The sequence below is a fragment of the Salmo trutta genome, chromosome 1 (assembly GCF_901001165.1).
Source record: "Salmo trutta chromosome 1, fSalTru1.1, whole genome shotgun sequence".
NCBI classification, from domain to species: Eukaryota; Metazoa; Chordata; class Actinopteri; order Salmoniformes; family Salmonidae; genus Salmo; species Salmo trutta.
In genome coordinates this window covers 34,922,921-34,944,060 of record NC_042957.1, presented here as the reverse complement: position 1 = coordinate 34,944,060, position 21,140 = coordinate 34,922,921, and the positions used below count along the sequence as shown (strand labels likewise).

The window sequence follows — 21,140 nt, the reverse complement described above, 5'->3', positions numbered from 1 at the left end:
GGGGGTTGAGGATTTCTAGCCACCTCTTATATTGTTCCTCACCTGCATCATGTATCTGCCGTGTTCTCTGGTGAAGAGGAGGAAGTGGAGAGTGCTGTATCTTGTGTGATGTCATCCTAATGGGACGGAAAAGGTTATTCCATGCTGCTGAACATGCTGAAAAAGGCAGGGACAACTGGAGCTTTCAAGTCTAATTTGCATCCCTACCTACACGTTTAGCCTGCTTAACTCGTGATTACATACTCTTTGGTGTAGGAGTGGATGGTTGCATCAAGGCTGAACCCATCTGTCGCTAGATGAGACATCGACAGTTTGTTGTACTACACCTGCTGAGACAGAGGTTGTGCTAATCCGGACGCCGTAGGTATTGAACGTTGTTTGTTTAACTGCATCCACAGCAACTGTTAGCGCCAGTGACGTTACTGATATTACAGAAACAACATTATAAAACTTGTTGTTTGGGATACTGGTTGCTGATTGGACAAGCAGCGTACCAAGTTGTGGTGTGTTGGCCGTCACTGGCACACTATGCCGGCTAAACAGTTCCATCTGAAAATGATCACTGGGCCTCCATAAGAATAATCGTGTTCATGTTGCTGTCCGAATCATCCCTTGTATTTATCTAAACTCGCTCCAGCCTAGCATTTAGTTTGGTATAGCGGGGGTTAATATAAGCCTGTTCTACCGCCGAAACAATATTTTCGAATTTTGAGTCTCTGTACCAGACACAGAGAGTGAATAGCGCCCAGACTAGACCCAGACCAGACCAGGCAACTTTTTCTGAGCTAGGCAAAATCACGCATCAACATCATGGACATATCCAAGTAAATGCCAATTGAAAAAAAGCTCAAACAAATGAAAATGCAGCTTGTGTCAGCTGTCCCTGTTGAAAGATGGCGCCGGAGAGGATGGCTGCCGTCTTACCGGCTCTTAACCAACCATGCTATTTTGTTCGTTTTTTCACATTGTTTGTAACTTATTTTGTACATAATGTTGCTGCTACCGTCTCTTATGACTGAAAACAGTTTCTGGACATCAGAACAGCGATTACTCACCTCGAATTGGACTAAGAATTTTTCTTTAATGAGTCGGACGGGAAGGATATACTCCGAACACCCGAACAGGCCTTCATCCCCGTCATTCGCTTGAGAAAGAAACGGAGATTTCGCGGAAAGAGATCGGGGTGCCTTGTGAGGATCAGGCGACTACTGGCTATTCTGCCCTTGCAGAATAGCCTGTACTGTTAGCCAACGTTCAATTGCTGCAAAATAAACGCGATGAACTGAAAGCACGTATATCCTACCAACAGGACATTAAAAACTGTAATATCTTATGTTTCACATAGTCGTGGCTGAACGACGACACTAATAACATACAGCTGGCGGGTTATACACTCTATCGGTAGGATAGAACAGCAGCCTCTGGTAAGACTCGGGGCGGTGGCCTATGTATATTTGTAAACAACAGCTGGTGCACAATAGCTAAGGAAGTCTCAAGGTTTTTCTCACCTGAGGTAGAGTATCTCATGATAAGCTGTAGACCACACTATCTACCGAAAGAGTTTTCATCTGTATTTTTTGTAGCTGTCTACATACCACCACAGACCGATGCTGGCACTAAGACCGCACTCAATGAACTGTATGCAAACATAAGCAAACAGGAAAACGCTCATCCAGAGGCGGCGCTCCTAGTGGCCGGGGACTTTAATGCAGGGAAACTTAAATCAGTTTTACCTCATTTCTATCAGCATGTTAAATGTGCAGCCAGAGGGAAAACAACTCTACACCACCTTTACTCCACACACAGAGACACGTACAAAGTTCTCCCTTGCCCTCCATTTGGCAAATCTGACCATAATTCTATCCTCCTGATTCCTCCTTACAAGCAAAAATTAAAGCAGGAAGCACCAGTGACTCAGTCTATAAAAAAGTGGTCAGATGAAGCAGATGCTAAACTACAGGACTGTTTTGCTAGCACAGACTGGAATATGTTCCAGGATTCTTCCGATGGCATTGTGGAGTCCACCACATCAGTCACTGGCTTCATCAATAAGTGCATCGAGGACGTCGTCCCCACAGTGACTGTATGTACATACCCCAACCAGAAGCCATGGATTACATGCAACATCCGCACTGAGCTAAAGGCTAGAGCTGCCGCTTTCAAGGAGCGGGACTGAAACCCGGAAGCTTATAAGAAATCCCGCTATGCCCTCCGACGAACCATCAAACAGGCAAAGCGTCAATACAGGACTAATATTGAATCGTATTACACTGGCTCTGACGCTTGTCAGATGTGGCAGGGCTTGCAAACAATTACAGACTACAAAGGGAGGCACAGCCGAGAGCTGCCCAGTGACACACGCCTACTAGGCGAGCTAAATTACTTCTATACTCGCTTCAAGGCAAGTAAAACTGAAACATACATGAGAGCATCAGCTGTTCCAGTCAACTGTGTGACCACGCTCTCCGCAGCGGATGTGAGTAAGACCTTTAAACAGGTCAACATTCATAAGGCCGCAGGGCCAGACGGATTACCAGGATGTGTACTCCGAGTATGCGCTGACCAACTGGCAAGTGTCTTCACTGACATTTTCAACCTCTCCCTGTCTGAGTCTGTAATACCAACATGTTTCAAGCAGACCACCATAGTCCCTGTGCCCAAGAACACCAAGGTAACCTGCCTACATGACTACTGTCTGTAGACATGAAATGCTTGGAAAGGCTGGTCATGGTTCACATCAACACCATTATCCCAGAAACCCTAGACCCACTCCAGATCCACAGATGATGCAATCTATATTGCACTCCACACTGCCCTTTCACACCTGGCCAAAAGGAACACCTATGTGAGAATGCTATTCATTGCACTCAAAGCTCATCACTAAGCTAAGGACCCTGGGACTAAACACTTCCCTCTGCAACTGGATCCTGGACTTCCTGACGTCCACCCCAGGTGGTAAGGGTAGGTAACAACACAACTGCCATGCTGATCCTCAACATGGGGCCCCTCAGGGGTGCGTGCTCAGTCCCTTCCTGTACTTCCTGTTCACTCATGACTGCACGGCCAGTCACGACTCCAACACCATCATTAAGTTTGCCGATGACACAACAGTGGTAGGCCTGATCACCGACAACGATGAGACAGCCTATATGGAGGAGGTCAGAGACCTGACCGTGTGGTGCAAGGACAACAACCTCTCCCTCAACGTGATCAAGACAAAGGAGATGATTGTAGACTACAGGAAAAGGAGGACCAAGCACATCCCCATTCTCATCGATGGGGCTGTAGTGGAGCAGGTTGAGAGCTTCAAGTTCCTTGGCGTCCACATCACCAACAAACTAACATGATCCAAGCACACTAAGACAGTCGTGAAGAGGGCACGACAAAACCTATTCCCCCTCAGGAGACTGAAAAGATTTGGCATGGGTCCTCAGATCCTCAAAAGGTTTTACAGCTGCACCATCGAGAGCATCCTGACGGGTTGCATCACTGCTCAGCCTCCAACTGCAAGACACTACAGAGGGTAGTGCGTACTGCTCAGTACATCACCGGGGCCAAGCTTCCTGCCATCCAGTACCTCTGTACCAGGCGGTGTCAGAGGAAGGCCCTAAAAATTGTCAAAGACTCCAGCCACCCTAGTCATACTGTTCTCTCTGCTACCGCACGGCAAGCGGTACCGGAGCGCCAAGTCTAGGTCCAAGAGGCTTCTAAACAGCTTCTACCCCCAAGCCATAAGACTCATGAACATCTAATCAAATGGCTACCCAGACCATTTGCGTTGCACCCCCCTTTACGCTGCTGCTACTCTCTGTTATTATCTATGCATAGTCACTTTAATACTCTACCTACATGTACATATTACCTCAATTACCTCGAAACCGGTGCCCCCTCACGCTGACTCTGTACCGGTACCCCCTGTATATAACCTCGCTATTGTTATTTTACTGCGCTCTTTAATTATTTGTTATCTCTAACTTTTTGGGGGGTATTTTCTTAAAACTTCATTGTTGGTTAAGGGCTTGTAAGTAAGCATTTCACTGTAAGGTGACAAATAACATTTGATTTGTACTTTCATTCCAGGTTCAACGTTTGACGTGACTTGAGTTAGCTGAACGTTATCCAGCCTGCATAGTAACCATTTTGAGTAGAATGGACAACCAGTCCTTTTGCATAGCAACTATGCAAAAATAAATAATGACTGGGTCGCGTCTTTAGCAACATGACTGAGTAACAACAACCAGATTTTTGTCCGGACTATATATCTTCAGGTGGATGAATGAAATTGTATTCATTTACTTAACAAAATGCGTTTTTAATAATAATATTGAATTAGTTCTTCAGTTTCATAAAAGCAATAAGGCACACGAGGCAGTGCCGTATCATGAATACAGTCACAGATAAATGGGTTGGCTGACCCTACGCTATCGCGTCAGGTAGAACAACACCATTTACCTGTGACTGTATTCATGATACAGTCACTGCTTCTTGTGCCTTATTGTTCACAGTCCTCCTCCCTGGTCATATGCAGTGAATGTATTGCAACACGTTTGTGGCGTGTTGACATCTGACATTATGTCAGTCTGCATGTTGACATTATTTGCCTCGCATACTGACCTGCTGGAGTCATTTCCTGGGATACTGCTTGTCTCTGCGTGCGGTGTGTGTGTGTGTGTGTGTGTGTGTGTGTGTGTGTGTGTGTGTGTGTGTGTGTGTGTGTGTGTGTGTGTGTGTGTGTGTGTGTGTGTGTGTGTGTGTGTGTGTGTGTGTGTGCGTTAGCACTGTTTACTAACCTATCCTGATAATCAGGTAGCAAGGAAGCGTAAGGGATTGTCCAAACGAAACGTAATATCAAATGAAAGTGCATTGCTCAGTTTGATGTTTTAGGAGCTGACAGATTTGCGTTCTTAGACCATTTCAGAGACACTTGATCACTGTCTGTGACTCCTATTAAACAACTGCGTGTTTTTCTGGTGTTTTTATAGCAACGTAACTATTCACATAGCACCATCACTCTCCTGGGTTGTTCCCAAATGCCACCGTGTTCCCTACACAGTGCACTACTTTTGACCACCATCCTGTGGGCCCTGGTTAAAAGTAGTGCACTACATAGGGAATAGGGTGCCATTTGGGCCGTAGACGTGTAGTTATGTTCCAGAGAACCCCCCGGTGATGAATAGATTGTTTCTCTTCCTCCTCTGCTCTGTGGAAGGGGGGGGGGGGGGGGGGGTGAGAACTAATATCCGTTGGAGGAGAGGGGGTATAGGGTGAGTTTCTGTGGATGTTACCGGGCTGTGTGCGCCCCGTCTCCTCCCCTGGTCTGAACAGTGTGTGGTTCTGTGTATGGTGTGTGTACGGCTAAGTGGGCTAAACTGCCTGCCTGCCTGCCTTGCTCTGACATAGCAGTGACTTCCTGAGTCACAACCATGACTACTGATGGCCAAGAATGAAGAGTGACAGAAGGGAACCGCTATTAAGGTAGTAGTTGCTAAGAGCTGTATGAATGCATCTTTATGTCTCCGAATGTGAGATGGGTGAAGGAAACGAATGTGGAAGATGGGGGGACTGTTGGTTTCTATTGAGCCTTCAAAGGCTCTGATTAAGGACACTTTCTTCTTTTTGAACATGAATTGAAGCCTTTGTAGATAAATTACATAGGGATACGACATTTTCTGCAGTCACACATATCAGCGCACACACACACATCAGCACACGCATGAGTGCACACACACACACACACACACACACACACACACACACACACACACACACACACACACACACACACACACAGTCCCCTCCCTTAAGGGGGCAAGAAGGGCACAGGAAGAGCTCTGTCATGTGAAAAGAATGCTGGCGAGAGTCATAAACAGGTCATGGATTAGAGCTAAAACACAGTCAAATCATTGGTCTTATATGGACCCTCTTTATACACAGTTAAGTCCACCATGCAGTGTGAAATGACCAGCAGCGAGTTAAACCATGGCATTTGTTTCTGGAAGCATTTTCTGAACGCTACCTCTCAGACTCCCACATACACACAGAGCCTCATAGGCCCCGGTTCAAACGTAGTGTACTATAAAGGGAACAGGAAGCCATTTGGGACACACGGCCAAAGTCAGAATCTGCAGTCAGTGTGTTTACATATTCTCTACACATCCAACTGTCTCGAAAGGATTGGGTGAACTCTCAGTCTGCCTCTCTGAGGGCTGGCTGCTGGTGGCGCTCTCAGATGGGGGCTCTGTGTATGATTGCGATGGAGTGTGTGTGTGTCTGTGTGTGTGTGTTGTTTGTTTCTAACTTATGAGACCATCACAGATCAGAAATAATAGTAAGACCAAATGGAAGAGTAAGTACAAGACAATGTTCTTCAATTTCTGGTTCATGGCTACCATTTCAGAACAGAAGAATGGAACGCACAAACTCCCTGCCTCTGTTCCACGAAGAGCCTTTGAGAGAATCAAAACAACACTTGTATCTGTCAGTTGTCGGGCTGTGACGACTCAGAGCTATGTACCTCCTAGAAACTACAGCACTTCCTCTGCATCGGAACATGTGGTTTGTAACTTGGTAACAATAATATTATAGGCTATGCACGGCAAACATGTAGTTTGCTCTACCAACAGTAGACATTGTAAATTCTGAAATGAATTAGCACACTTTATACCTGTCTTATTTGTTGAGATCTGAATCCGTATGATCTTGAAATATGTGGGCTCAACTCACTTTCTTGCACAAATCTTCATCTTCACGATTTAGTCAGAGTTGCTAAGACTGAGATAACTTGAGAGTTCTTTATGCTAGCCTCCAGGATCAGGGCTCTCTTGCAAAATAGATGACATCCGAGTGAGTGAGACAACCCTGGATGAATAAAAGTTAGATGACTATGGTAAATATGTGCTGTGTCCTGTATGTATAATGTACAATATGAGAGTAACTGATGGTCATATAGATGGGAATGCGCAGCTGCCTGTTAAAGTAACTTTCCAGTGAAAATCTCACTGGTAAATGTTCCAATTTTGTTAACTCACATCCAAATAATGTTGTTGACTCGTCCTATAGCCGTATTTGTGGCCAAAGCATAAATTGGAGAACCCCCCCCCCCCCCCCATCTCAAACAGACGGTTTCAAGAATGTTTGCTATTTCCTCGTAGAGGATGATGTCATCCTTGAGGATGAGATGGCCAATCAGCGGTCTACTCGCATAAATATTTTGAATGACAGGTATACGCCCACACCATTCTGTTGTTGGGGTACGCCCACCTCATTCCAACACAGAACAGCTTATTTTTTTAACATACTTAATGGAAGTAAAAGTATTTTACTCATGTTGTAATTAATTATAAGGTCATAGTTCAAAGAAATCTGGGAAACATTGGACAGTTACTGTAAACTCCAGCTCTAATGGTATTGGGACTGACTCCTGATGTTAACAGCATGCAGTTTTATGTGATGCTCACATGCCTGAAAGCTTTGTGTGAATGACACACATACTGTATATACACACACACACACACACACACACTCTCTCTCAGGGGTTAGAGGTCATGTTGGTGCCATGTTAAATGAAGGTAGCTGAAGACACAGGATGTTCTCGTGATGATAGACAAGAGCAGTGGTGGTAAACGGCACGTGCGTCCGCAGGGAGGCTTAACTGTTGGCATTGTTATGCAGACAGATGGTACTAGCCTAATGCTAACTCTGTTCATGCGCACAGGTAAAACCAATGGAGATAAATGCCTCCGTCTGCGTCCCAAATGGCGACATATTCCCTATGTATCGCACTATACCTACGGGCCCCGGTCTAAAGTAGAGTAGTACATAGCCTAAGCCTCTCTGTTCGTCTGGGCCGGGGGATTGTTTGAATGTGGCCGTGTGTTTTTTACGAGTACGTAGATTGGATTTGATCTGCCTCTTATAAACGTATCCATTGTAAAAAAAACCTGGCTCAAGGCACCGGGGTTGGGTTAGTATTCATGCATCTTAGTGGTTACTGCTGCATTCACTACCATCGTGTGCTTTGATGAAATAGCAATGAATACCGCCTGTCTACCTTTGTAGTCGACGTGAATAGACAAAGGCTCTGTTTAGCAGTAGCACGGTTACATGGTTGGATATAGTCGAGCTGGCCACCTAGTTTCATGACTACTGATGCACTGAGGTTCATTTTCAAGTTCAATTCAGCTTCAGAAGTAAATTGCTGTAATGGTGATTGAAGATGTTCTGGCACTGAGAGACAAAAACAATATTTTTCCCCTTTCAAAATAACAAAAAAAGCTCTATCATATTTTCTTTTCAGAGGGGAGTGTCTGTCGTAATTATTCATTTCGCCTTGGCCATCCAAATGAATGAGGCCCACTGCTTGACGACGGGGCTCTGGACGCCATGGCGACCTTGGCCCACTCAGCCGTACTTCCTGTTGTTCTATGCTAAGTGTTCTAGTGAGGTGACGGATCAGTAGGGTGCAGAAAAACAAGCAAATAGCTGTTTACCTTTCAGTTTCCTATTGGGCTGCCCTGTCCAGAGCCTCTCTGCTCACCCAGCACACTTATAGGTCGAATATTAAAGGCTTGATAAGAGGTTGGCTTATATAAGGGGGTAAAGCGGCTGTGTCTTTTTCAGACTTGAAAGAACAAGACATAACAAACGTCAGCGGTACACCGTAAAGATGTCGAACGGTGGCGATTCTTTCAACGTGTAGAATCGTTGGGAATTGTAAACTAACAGAAAATGACGGCCAGTGTTCTGTGGTGTCCTATTATGTACACTGCCCGCTGTGCAGCAGCACACCAATTTCCCTAGGGTCTGTTGCAACTTCAGCCAGTTCTGCATTTGCAGTTTCTTCTGCACGATATGTACACATAGCAGGAAATATACATCCCCTCACACACTCATCATACGTATTCCTTTCCTGCAGTCAAATAACTGTCACACCCTGACCTTAGAGATCCTTGTTATTCTCTATGTTTGGTTAGATCAGGGTGTGACACGGGTGGGGAATTCTATGTTTTCTATTTCTTTGTTTTTTGGGCCGAGTGTGGTTCCCAATCAGAGGCAGCTGTCTATCGTTGTCTCTGATTGGGAATCATACTTCGGCAGCCTGTTTTCCACCTGAGTTTGTGGGAGGTTATTTTTTGTTTAGTGTCTGTGCCTGACGGAACTGTTCGCTTTCGTTTGGTTGCCGTAGTTATTTTGTTTTAGTGTTTCTTGAATAAACGAATCATGAACACTTACCACCCTGCGCCTTGGTCTACTTCTACCACCAACGAGAGCCGCTACAATGACCAAATCACCCTCTAATGGCCTCATTGGTGGAATGTTGTTAATATTGTTTCATCATTTCATAATTAATCAACCATAAAAATCTAACGACGAAAATCCGGTGTTTCTATGTCAAACGGTTTTGTTATATTTCAGTCTTCTGTGGTGTATATGAACTGTACTATTGGGATGCAAACTCTAAATTTAATATATTTTTGTTTCAAAGTAGATTTGTTTAAGACTACCAAGAAACACTCTATGAGACCCTGATTTAGCCCACATGCAGGCTTGGCTTTGCGGTGTAGGATTTTTACAGATGACTGATACTGACAAGCATTCTCTTTCGCAACCTCTGTAACACAAAGTACCCCAACCTGACCAAAGACTCATGAGCCAGTGCTTTTGAGAGAGGGGACTCTTTTAGAGTATTGTAACACAGAGAAAATACAAACCTGACCATAAACGATACGAGGCATCGCCTTCTCTGCTCCGGATGCTCTGACGTAAACCTGCACTACATCCACCCTTGGAGTCAGATAATTTGCCCTCGATAGAGACTTACTTTGTCAATGGGCTCAGATAATGGCATACGAGTGCTGTAGAGATTAGAGGTAGTACGATGGGACGGGGCGGTGAAGCCCAGCTGTTTAGATGGACTTATATAACGCGGGCATCCTGCACAGGGACGAGGCCCCCGCTGCTGCTCAGTCTGGTCTGCTCTGACTGTGGTTCCTGGGTAGCGAGCCGAGCAGAGCCGGGGGCCAGCTTGGGGACGAGGTGGAGGATGAGGGTGAGGGTTAAGACATGACCCAGACCTCTGTCTCTCCTCAGTGGTTCAATCCTGTTGAAACGTCTTGCTGGCATGGCGGACTGAGTAGACGGTTGTTAGAAAAACCCCTGTAGCGCTTTTCTACAGTCAAATGACTAGTGGCCTCATGGGTGGAATGTTATTCATATTTTTCATTCTTTTATAATGAATAAACATTCGTTTTAAAAAATGACCTAAATCCGGTGTTTCTTTGTCAAACGGTTTTGTTATATTTCATTCTTCTTTGATGTATATAAAGTGTCATATTAGGATGCAAACTCAAAATGCAGTACATTTCATCCCTATATCTGACATGGTAAGGGTTTCTTCTTTCCCCCCCGAAACCCTTAACCATGTGTGTGAGGTGTATACTTTTGTGTCCAAGTGGATTTGTTTGAGACTAACAAGACAGACAACACTCTGATCGACCCTGTGATTTAGCCCGCCGCAATACGAGGTTTTTAAAGACTGATGACAGTGTGATAATAGGTCGAGACAGTGTGGATGAGGGGATCGTGTGCCTGCAAGAGTTCATCTCGGGTTAATCGTGGTTTAGCACAAAGACGGGATCAGCTGTTTCCACGTGAGTAGACATCATCGCTGCTGAGTTATTGCTGCTTAGTCACACTCTGTAAGATGTGTTCACCAATCAGACAGTGGGCCACTGTTGAAACTGGAAACGTTAACGTAAACGAAGCTCTTGATTTCTATGATATACTGTACAGTGTCTGTGGTGCTCATTCCTTATGTGAGTCGAAGAATCGAACCGCTGTTGAGGGTTGTGGCGGGTGCAGTGTGTGGATTTGCAGGCAGATTGATGACGTACAACGACGTCATGTCGTGTTGCACCTTTATGACCACCAATCGGCTCATGGGTCTGATTAGATAGATCCTGAGATTTCTGTTGCCTTATTGGCCCAAGATAATCATCTTTCAAATTGTATAATATTGAATCGTGATTAGATCTGCTTTATCCTTAAGCCTAACATGAGGTTTGGCCCGATTGTCTGACATAAAATACGTGGGGAGCGTGTCACGTTGAGGGATCAACCATAAACAGTCATCCACCCTGTTGCGCGTCCCATTTACATTATTCCCTGCAGGCTCCATCCAATAGGAGACCTCAATACTTTATTTCCGATAGGATAGACAAAGGACAGCTCACTTCCTTGTTTGTCTTGTTCGGATTGGTCTGATTTGCATGTACAGCATCTCTATTGCGGAAGGCGTCAGATTAACTGTCTGATTTAGACTCCTACAGATACAGCGTCCTGTCTTCTGGGTGGATGGCTGTCTGTTGTTGATGTGGCGATAAAGTTTTTCCTGAAATATAAATTACACTGGCTTTTACATATATATACTTTTTTGCCTTCAATACTTTTCTATAGATAGATTTTACTATAAGCGGAGGTCAACCAGAAATTGACCCTTAAAGCCACAAAGCAGCCTATTGCGTGGCGGCATACACAGGCCTATGTGGTTTTGTCTTCATGGGTAACTACTTGACTGAGGCCTGCATATGCATATTTTACGGTGATGTATAATTCGGGGTCATCTTACCACAGTGCCTTGTGGTAAGTAGTTCAGTATGTTAAGTGGTGGCATATTGCTTCTGATGTCCTCTGTTTGCTGTTGGATTGAACTCGGTTGGTTGGCTTGTGGTGTGGTGTATTGTAGTAGGATAGTGTCAGTGACAAGCTGCTTGGAATGCGATGTACTAGCTAGCACATCAGGTCAGTGGCTGCTGGCAGATTGTTTGGATCCGGAATGTGTTATGGGCTTGTCAGTTGGGTGTCATATTGTTTTGGGCTGTAGCGTAGGGTAGACAGAGCAGGACGGATGGCTAATGGCAGCAGGGTGTCAGTGGCAGGACCACAGGCATAATTCATGACTAGAGGAGATGAATTGCTGCAGCTCCGGAGCCTGTGGGTTCAATTTCCTGCTGTCACTCTCTCTGTGCTGCCTGGCTGGCTGCTGCACACACACTCCATGTAAACTGCACTTGACTCGTTTCTTGCTGGTAGTGTAGGCCTACAAGGGCCCCATCCATAATCCCCCCCCAAAAGGTTATGTCAAATTGGAATGCCTTTATATGCTTTAACCTAATCCTGGACTAAAAAGTACTTTTAATGGAGAATCTCAGGCCTGAGTCATACATACTAGGGGTTGGAACCAGTGCAGGGAACAGAACCGAAAACCGAAAAAGAACAACAACAAAAATGTGTAGCGTAAACAGAACTGGGAACGAAAGGGATCTTTAGTGTTCCAGAATGGAACTATTCTTTTCAAATCTTGAGAACCGGTTAATAACGTTTTTTTTGTTGGTCCAAAAATATTCCTAATGTCTAGTATATCATTCTGTAATACAGTTGTAATAGTAATAGCCTAAACCCATTCCAATTTGCTTCATGTCACGATGCTCAGCGCTTCAAGCCAAGCCCCCTCCATATCTACACCGCTCTCTCCCCACCTGTGAAATTTCAGTTGCATCTCGTGCCTGCACTTATCTGTCCATCAAACATGTAAACAAGTAGCTTACCCCTTTCCATAGCAAGCTGCCTTATCCGCACGAGTTGGTGGAGTAAATGAATGAGCTAAATGTAAAAACGAGGTTGATTTCACAGGGTACAAAAACGAACTATATGAACCGTTTCAGAACTTTATTATGTTGCTCGGAAACACTGGAACAGAACACAATAAATAGGGGTTCTGCTCGGAAACAAAATTTGTTAGTTTGGTCCCAAACCCTGATATTGTCACAGGCGTCAGAATGAGTAGACCAAGGTGCAGCGTGGAATATGTTCATCTTGAGTTTAATGAAGAAATGAACACATTACAAATGAAACAAAAAATGACAGCAGACAGTTCCGTCAGGTACTTTACAACGAAACGGAAAACAACTACCCACAAAAAAACAAAGGAAAAACAGGCTGTCTAAGTATGGCTTCCAATCAGAGACAACGATAGACACCTGCCTCTGATTGGAAACCATACCCGGCCAAAACATAGAACACAAAACATAGAATGCCCACCCACCTATCACACCCTGGCCAAGCTAAACAGAGAAAACACAGCTCTCCTAGGTCAGAGCGTGACAGATATATACATCACAGTAACACGTTGTGTAAAATAAACACATCTGTAATACCTCTTGCTCTTCTTCTTCTTCTCCCCAGTTCCCGGAGTGTGGATTTTTTGGCATGTACGACAAGATCCTTCTGTTCCGTCATGACCTGACTTCGGAGAACATCCTGCAGAGGCTGACGTCAGCGGAGGACATCCATGAGGGAGACCTGATCGAGGTGGTCCTCTCCGGTGAGGGTTTGAGATACTCCTTGTCACGAGATGAAGTTTATATCGAGGGAAGAAGTCGATATCGAGAGAAGGAGTTGATATCGAGAGAATTTGATATTTAGATGGTACTTTATGTGGTACAGCGATCGCTTTGTTTACCCTGTAACCCATTGAAATCCATGTTCTCTCCTTGTGTATCCCTAGATCTGTCCTGTGTAGCTACTATGTAGGCCCTATGTCACGTCATGTATCCCCCATGTATTCTCGGACCGACCCAAGATGCACCCGCAACATTTTCGGTGGACGTATCTAATTTCCTCTTGACAGTGTCTTGTGGTCTGTTGTTGACAGTCATACGTGTGAAACTCAACCAGCACCTGAACAGCGGCACACCCCAGAGTAGTATTCATGTTGAATTTCAACACATGAGACGAAACGTGTGAACTCGCAGCCAACCACACAAGACTCAACCCCAGACCACTTCCTTATCCTCTGCTTGTTTTTGGTGCAGCTGGGCCCCACAGTCAGTCAAAGTGCAGTAGTGGTGATGAGAGTGATGATACGCTGCTCGAGTCTCACTCCACTTTCAGTCGCTTCGTAGACATCGCCTGCTACCCTGTGCGCCCTGGATAAAAGACAAAACATGTTTCCCCTCTCTGGTTTTGCGCAGCCAGACAGGCCCGCTGAGTTCCTCTCTGGCAGCTCAGTTCAGCTCGGTTCAGATCCCTCTCAACTTCCTTTGACACCTCTCCTTTTGTTTCGTGGCTTGTCGGGCTCCGGTCCCAAACTCCACACAACTCTGCTCCGCTCTGCTAGGTCTGAGCAAGGTCTCTCTCAGAGGGAGGCCCTGGCAGATTTCGGTTGGCGCCCAGCTCAAAGTCACGCTCTTGTTATTTCTGTACCTTGCTGTTTCTCTCCGTGACCGACGAGGACGTCGATTGTGAGCTGGTGACTGCTTCTCATGCCCTTTACACACCTGTCCCCACCTAGTCATTGTCAGATTAAGGTCATGTGTAGTCTTGTGAAAATATTGTAGGTACCTGTATGACATCTAGAAAACCTTGTTCAATACCAGATCTGTGTGTTTCTCTCTAGGGGCAGAATGCTCTTTCGGGGAAAGCTGTGTGGATTGTTGTGTGCCAACTGGGAATGTGGTTGCTATGGCGCTGTTGTTCATTAAAACCACTTGGTTCGAAGGTGGCCTTCATGTTCGCCTATTGATAAAAAAAAAAGAGAGATAGAGGGGCTTATGAGCAGTAAATTCATTTTCTTGGAAAGTGGACATGTAATGAATGGACGGACCGAGCAAAGAACAAAGGTGGCAAGCACATTTTTGCCCTCAGAGAAATGTTCATCGGAGAGAGAACAGGCACAGCAGTACTTAATGCAACTACATTAATGCCCTGAAATGAACTGTCTACGTCCCAAATGACACCGTATTCCCTATAGTCAACTGTGGTCAAAAGTGTTAGTGGGGGACACAGTGACATTCATGTGTCTGACCTAGTGTTTAGAGTAACGTCAAACTCAAAAGACGACCAGGTACATTGTCCAAGTCGAAATGCCGGGCCGTAGTTGATGACTTGCTAGGTGTCGATGGACGGTGGGGATTCAATGTGTAGCTACAATCGTCAGGAAAGATGTTCTGTGGTCGGAGGCAATAGGATGGACACCCGGTGCTGCTTTTAACGGTTCGTCAGCACGGCCTGTTTTGTCCTTGACATCCATCTGAAAGGCGTTAAAAGCACTCTGAATCCGAATGGACTGTGGGAAAAACTTGAAAGAAAAATGAAGCATTTCCCTGAAAAATAATGACGTGAGCTGTGCTTTTAAGTGGGTTCGATTGTCATCTTCCGAGCCTTAGTGGCGGTCTTGTAGGATTGGTGCGATTTGTTCTGGCTTTCTGCTAAATCATTGCCTCCTAATGGTGCTAATGGTTTAATCATGTCTCATCTCATATCTAAATGGACTTCCTCTGTTATTCATATAAATGCATGTCTCACTTCTTTGTTAATGTGTTTTTCCCTGCAGTACAGTAATCCAGTGTGTATGTGCGTGTGTGTCTCAGCTCTGGCCACTGTTGAGGACTTCCAGATCCGTCCCCATGCCTTGTACGTGCACTCCTACAAGGCCCCGGCCTTCTGTGATGATTGTGGGGAGATGCTGTGGGGCCTGGTCCGACAGGGCCTCAAATGTGAAGGTAAGTCTGGACCCTGCCACCCGTGCCGCCTTAGCCTAGCTGCTTTGATCCCAGTCACTTCGCTCTTGACCTGGGCTTCACCTCAAATCAAGGCCCTGGCTCACATAGACCCGCATCAAAGCCTGGGGAATTGTACAGCAGGATGTCTTGATAGACTGTGGCTTCCTGCTTTTTGAGAGAGGACAGCTTTGAAGTCCTGATCAGAACAGCCTTTGAGTGGATCTCATTGTGGTGATGCCAAGCAGTCGATGGGCTCTTATAATGCTTTGTGGAGCAGATGGTTGTCAGATGAGAGAGTTATTCACCATATGTAACCTGATAGAAGAGTGAAACAACACTGAACGATCACCTGGATACTCAATACAGGAATGCTCTGTACATGACCTAACTCTGTGTCGAGAGAGAGAGAGAGAGAGAGAGAGAGAGATGTAGGTATGGTTACTAAGTACTGTGTCACCTTCTCCATAGGATGTGGGCTGAACTACCACAAGCGCTGTGCCTTTAAGATCCCTAACAACTGCAGCGGGGTGAGGAAGAGACGGCTGTCCAACGTGTCCCTGCCTGGAACCGTGCTGTCAGTCCCCCGCCCAGCTCCCATTGAGCACGTCCCTGCACCCCAGGAAGAGGTAGGGGGACGCGCATACTGTGCAACCCAAAATGGCACCATAGGGGCTTTGTTCCAAATAAGTGCACTATATAGGGAATAGGCTGATTTTTGGGACACTATATCTGTGCTCCTGCTGCTGTTGCTCCACTTTCCACTACTGCTGGTTGTGGCACTATGTACAGCTTCCGGCTCTTCAAGACACACACACACACACACACACACACACACACACACACACACACACACACACACACACACACTTTCTCTATAGAGGCAGTCACACAAGCTAAACTCAGTCAGGAGCAATAGCTTCAGGCAAACCAAAATGTTTTCCATTCAGGCTGGCCAATTATTAGTTGGGAGCATGAAGAGAGTGTTTACGTCAAAACGCTGTGTATACATACCAAAACCCAGGGGCCAATTTACTGAAGAAACAAGGCCCTTTATATGAATCGCTTTCATAAAGCCTTTTCAATCCCTCCTCACACAGTATCGGACCATCTAAACATACTGCACAAAGGATTGTTTTTAATAACCACTTTTCTCTCGTTCAGTAAGTAGTCATTTGCTAAACAAAACCCCACTCATGATTATTTCCTTTCCCACACTATTTATGTCTGAAAATATTAAACTAACGTCCACTTTAGTTCTGGTCAGTTAAGTTTATAGTCGCGTTTAATATTACCACCAGTCCGGGATTCAATCCAGGGCGTATCATAGTGCAAGTATGGCCGACAATGCCCTGCACAATAACGAGCCTTGGATGGAATCCTGTCCACAGTTTAACAAGAGGCACAAAGCAGAGAGCATTATTGACTCTGCTGCCTCCCAGTCAAGGCTGATGAAACAAAGCCTTCTCGAAAGCTCTGTTCACTGTTGCCCAGTGAAATATTGTCCTTTATGTCCATATCTGAAGATCATTCAAAATGAAGTTTCACACCGGCTACTTCTAACCCGGTTGTGTGGCCAGCACCTTTCTAAAGGAGTCGTCACTTAAGATTCTGTACAATAAAATCCTATCAGTGCTATGAGATGCTATTCAGAACCTGACAGTTTATAAAGACCATACAACAGGCTACAGTAATGTCTGGTAGGATTTTCTTCTTTTTTATGATTTTTATCTTTCATTTTCTTGTGCTGTTATCCTTTTCCTTCCTTTTATGCCATTGTGCTACCTCCCCCTTCACTCTCTCTTTCTCTCTGTTGTCCTCACCCTCTCCCTCTGTCTCTCTCTCTCTCTCTCTCTCTCTCTCTCTCTCTCTCTCTCTCTCCCTCAGCTGCGCCCTCTCCTGGGGGCAGGGAAGCGTAACAGCCTGTTAAGCGGCAGACCTATCTGGATGGAGAAGATGGTGCTGGGACGGGTCAAGGTGCCTCACACCTTCTCAGTGCACACCTACACCAGACCAACCATCTGCCAGTACTGCAAACGCCTGCTCAAGGGCCTGTTCCGTCAGGGCATGCAGTGCAAAGGCGAGCTGCATAATTGCGTCGGACGGATTCCATGTCGTAGCGTTTCCAATAGCTCGGAGAGTTTGTCGATACGTTCTGAAAAGAAGAATTCAACACAAATGAAGATCATGCACATCAATATACCGTCGTCACAGAGGTGGTCCATTTCCAAGTGATCGAACGTGACGTTGAACCTTTGTGTTTTTCAGATTGTAAATTTAACTGCCATAAGAGATGTGCGGCCAAGATACCAAGAGACTGCCTTGGTGAGGTTTCCTTTAATGGAGGTGAGTTCGTCTCAACTGGTACCGCAACCTGAACTGTCCTCCGTAACTTGTCCCCACTATTTACTTAGCAGCATTTCTGCCCCCCCCCCCCCAGTGCATTGAATGTATTGACTCCCCATGTAGTTAGCAGCTAGCCTAGTCCCATACGATATGTACTATAGCCAACTCTTCTTTCGCAAGTACAGTATGTGTCTACAGCGCATACAGGAAGGGCCTGGCCAATAAGCAGCACATGTCTTTATCACACCGACTACCACACTGGGAAAAAAGTGCGTTTAACGCTTGAATGTTTCGTCCTTGGGTATTTTTTTGTTGTGCTTCTAAAGCGTTTCAATCAATCAATATCATCCCCCCACCCCACCCCACCCCCCGCCCCGCTCATGTGTTTCCTGTCCCAGAACCAGCCAGCCCAGGCCCCGACTCTGAGGCCACCATGGAGGTGGACAACAGTTATGTGAACAGTGAGGGCAGCCAGAGCATGGATGACCCAGAGGAGCCTTCCACCCCAGACGATAAGTTCTACATAGAGGGGCCCTGTCTGGATGGGGACAAGGACGAGGAGACAGTCAAGGCTATCAGGTACTTGCTTAGTCTTGTTCGTCCCGGGCGGGACATAATGCCTCGGCTATCCTCTGCCACTGGAGTGTGTCTTTGGCCGCAGATTGTGCAATATCCCGTGAGGGACCCATCTCTTCCCGCACAGCCACTGGACTGGAATAGAAGGACTGGCATGTTTAATTCATTGAATCCCTGTCATGTGTGCAGATGCGTTCAATTGTGGGTCTCCTTTTGTGTGTGTTCTGTCGTGTTTTGTATATGGGAAAAGGGTTGTGAGTTTGTTGAAACAATCACATGGGGTTTATAGATGTGTGTCAGTGCTTTGGCTATTGACGTTAGTCGCACGTTCGTTCATTCACGCGAGCTCTTGGCACTTTGTGTAGCCCCATGACGAGCACTTTCATCCCCCTAATGCGGGTGGTTCAGTCCATAAAACAAACCAAGCGGAAGAGCTCAACCATGGTTCGGGAGGGGTGGATGGTCCACTACACCAGCCGAGACAATATGGTGAGAAACCTCGTTATAACCCTGGATATTCTTATTAGCTGAATCCCAAATGGCACCCTGTTCCCTTTGTAGTGCACTGGTGTTGACTAGAGCCCGATGGGTCCTGGTCAAAAGTAGTGCACTGCATAGGGGATAGGATGCTATTTGGGATGCACACGTAGTATTGAATCAATAGTCTGTATAGAGATGATATTAGTTTCGGAGTTCTTGATGATAACTTACTGCTTTTATCCGTTTCCAGAGGAAGAGGCATTACTGGAGGCTGGATAGCAAGTGTCTGACCCTGCTGCAGAACGAAACCGGATCCAAGTATTACAAGGTAATGCATCTCTCATTATACCTCCCTGTCCAATTATAGCAGTTACACAGACAAAATAAGACATTACTCAAATAAAAAGACAAGTTTGTAGCGTGAGGCTCTGAGACAAGCTAGAAAGTCCTGTCATACCAGTAATTGTTTTCTATTTATGAAGTGAACATTTTAGTCATGTTTTGTGGTGTTATTTTAGGACAGTAAGGTGTTGTCTTCCTCCTCCCACAGACAGACAGGCAATGCTATATTTTTCCTCTCTATTCTCTCCTCCCTTCATGTTCTTTTTGCATGTGACCTAACGAGCCCCTCAGAATATCACTAATCCTTCAAAGATCTCGGAGGGAGACAGAGAGAGAGGTCGACAGGTAGTGAGAGAGAGAGGTAGAGAGAGAGAGGTAGAGAGAGAGAGAGAGGTAGTGAGAGAGAGGTAGAGAGGTAGTGAGAGAGAGAGGTAGAGAGGTAGTGAGAGAGAGGTAGAGAGGTAGTGAGAGGTAGAGAGAGAGAGAGAGAGAGAGGTAGTGAGAGAGAGAGGTAGAGAGAGAGAGGTAGAGAGAGAGGTAGTGAGAGAGAGGTAGAGAGGTAGTGAGAGAGAGAGGTAGAGAGGTAGTGAGAGAGAGGTAGTGAGAGGTAGAGAGAGAGAGAGAGAGAGAGAGAGAGAGAGAGAGGTAGTGAGAGAGAGAGGTAGTGAGAGAGAGAGAGAGGTAGAGAGAGAGGTAGAGAGAGAGGTAGAGAGAGAGGTGTAGAGAGAGAGAGGTAGAGAGAGAGAGAGGTAGAGAGAGAGAGAGGTAGAGAGAGAGGTAGAGAGAGAGGTAGAGAGAGAGGTAGTGAGAGAGAGGTAGAGAGGTAGTGAGAGAGAGAGGTAGAGAGGTAGTGAGAGAGAGGTAGAGAGGTAGTGAGAGGTAGAGAGAGAGAGAGAGAGAGAGAGGTAGTGAGAGAGAGAGGTAGAGAGGTAGTGAGAGAGAGAGGTAGAGAGAGAGAGAGGTAGAGAGAGAGGTAGAGAGAGAGGTAGAGAGAGAGGTGTAGAGAGAGAGAGGTAGAGAGAGAGAGAGGTAGAGAGAGAGAGAGGTAGAGAGAGAGGTAGAGAGAGAGGTAGAGAGAGAGGTAGAGAGAGGTAGAGAGAGGTAGAGAGAGGTAGAGAGAGAGGTAGAGAGAGAGGTGTAGAGAGAGAGAGGTAGAGAGAGAGAGAGCGGTAGAGACAGGTAGTGAGAGAGATATATATAGAGAGAGAGGTAGTGAGAGAGAGCGGTAGAGAGAGCGGTATAGAGAGGTAGAGAGAGAGAGCGGTAGAGAGAGAGAGAGAGGTAGTGAGAGAGCAGTAGAGAGTTAGAGAGCTAGAGAGAGAGAGGTAGAGAGAGAGAGAGGTAGTGAGAGAGAGCGATATAGAGAGGTAGTGAGAGAGAGAGGGGTAGAGAGATGAGAGAGGGGTAGAGAGAGGTAAAGGGATAGAGAGAGAGAGATATAGAGAGAGATAGAGAGAGAGATATAGAGAGAGGTAGAGAGAGAGGTAGTGAGAGAGAGAGAGAGAGTTAGTGAGAGAGAGGTATAGAGAGAGAGAGAGGGGTAGAGAGAGGCAGTAGAGAGAGGTAGCGAGAGAGAGAGAGGTAGAGAGAGAGGTAGTGAGACAGAGGTGGAGTAGGAGAGAGCCCTGTGGCTAAGCCTGTAGAGAGAGAGAGGTAGAGAGAGGTAGAGAGAGAGAGGTGGAGTAGGAGAGAGCCCTGTGGCTAAGCCTGTAGAGAGAGAGAGAGGTAGAGAGAGGTAGAGAGAGAGAGGTGGAGTAGGAGAGAGCCCTGTGGCTAAGCCTGTAGAGAGAGAGAGAGGTAGAGAGAGGTAGAGAGAGAGAGGTGGAGTAGGAGAGAGCC

At 45.9% G+C, this 21,140-nt stretch overlaps 1 protein-coding gene across 2 annotated transcripts in view; it reads left to right on the top strand.

Moving 5' to 3' along the window:
* LOC115194828 (serine/threonine-protein kinase D3) overlaps positions 1-21,140 on the top strand; it is a 54,655-nt gene that overhangs the window by 12,840 nt on the left and 20,675 nt on the right. Inside the window, exons 1-9 of one of the 2 annotated variants that reach the window (XM_029754757.1) lie at positions 5,308-5,475; positions 13,243-13,381; positions 15,429-15,560; positions 16,029-16,186; positions 17,445-17,637; positions 17,826-17,903; positions 18,302-18,482; positions 18,845-18,968; positions 19,210-19,287. In XM_029754757.1, the coding sequence (XP_029610617.1) occupies positions 13,267-13,381; positions 15,429-15,560; positions 16,029-16,186; positions 17,445-17,637; positions 17,826-17,903; positions 18,302-18,482; positions 18,845-18,968; positions 19,210-19,287 (1,059 nt within the window). In that variant the 5' untranslated portion in view covers positions 5,308-5,475; positions 13,243-13,266. Of the gene's footprint in view, positions 1-5,307; positions 5,476-13,242; positions 13,382-15,428; positions 15,561-16,028; positions 16,187-17,444; positions 17,638-17,825; positions 17,904-18,301; positions 18,483-18,844; positions 18,969-19,209; positions 19,288-21,140 lie in introns of those variants that run through there. The other variant, XM_029754748.1, reaches the window with a different exon arrangement.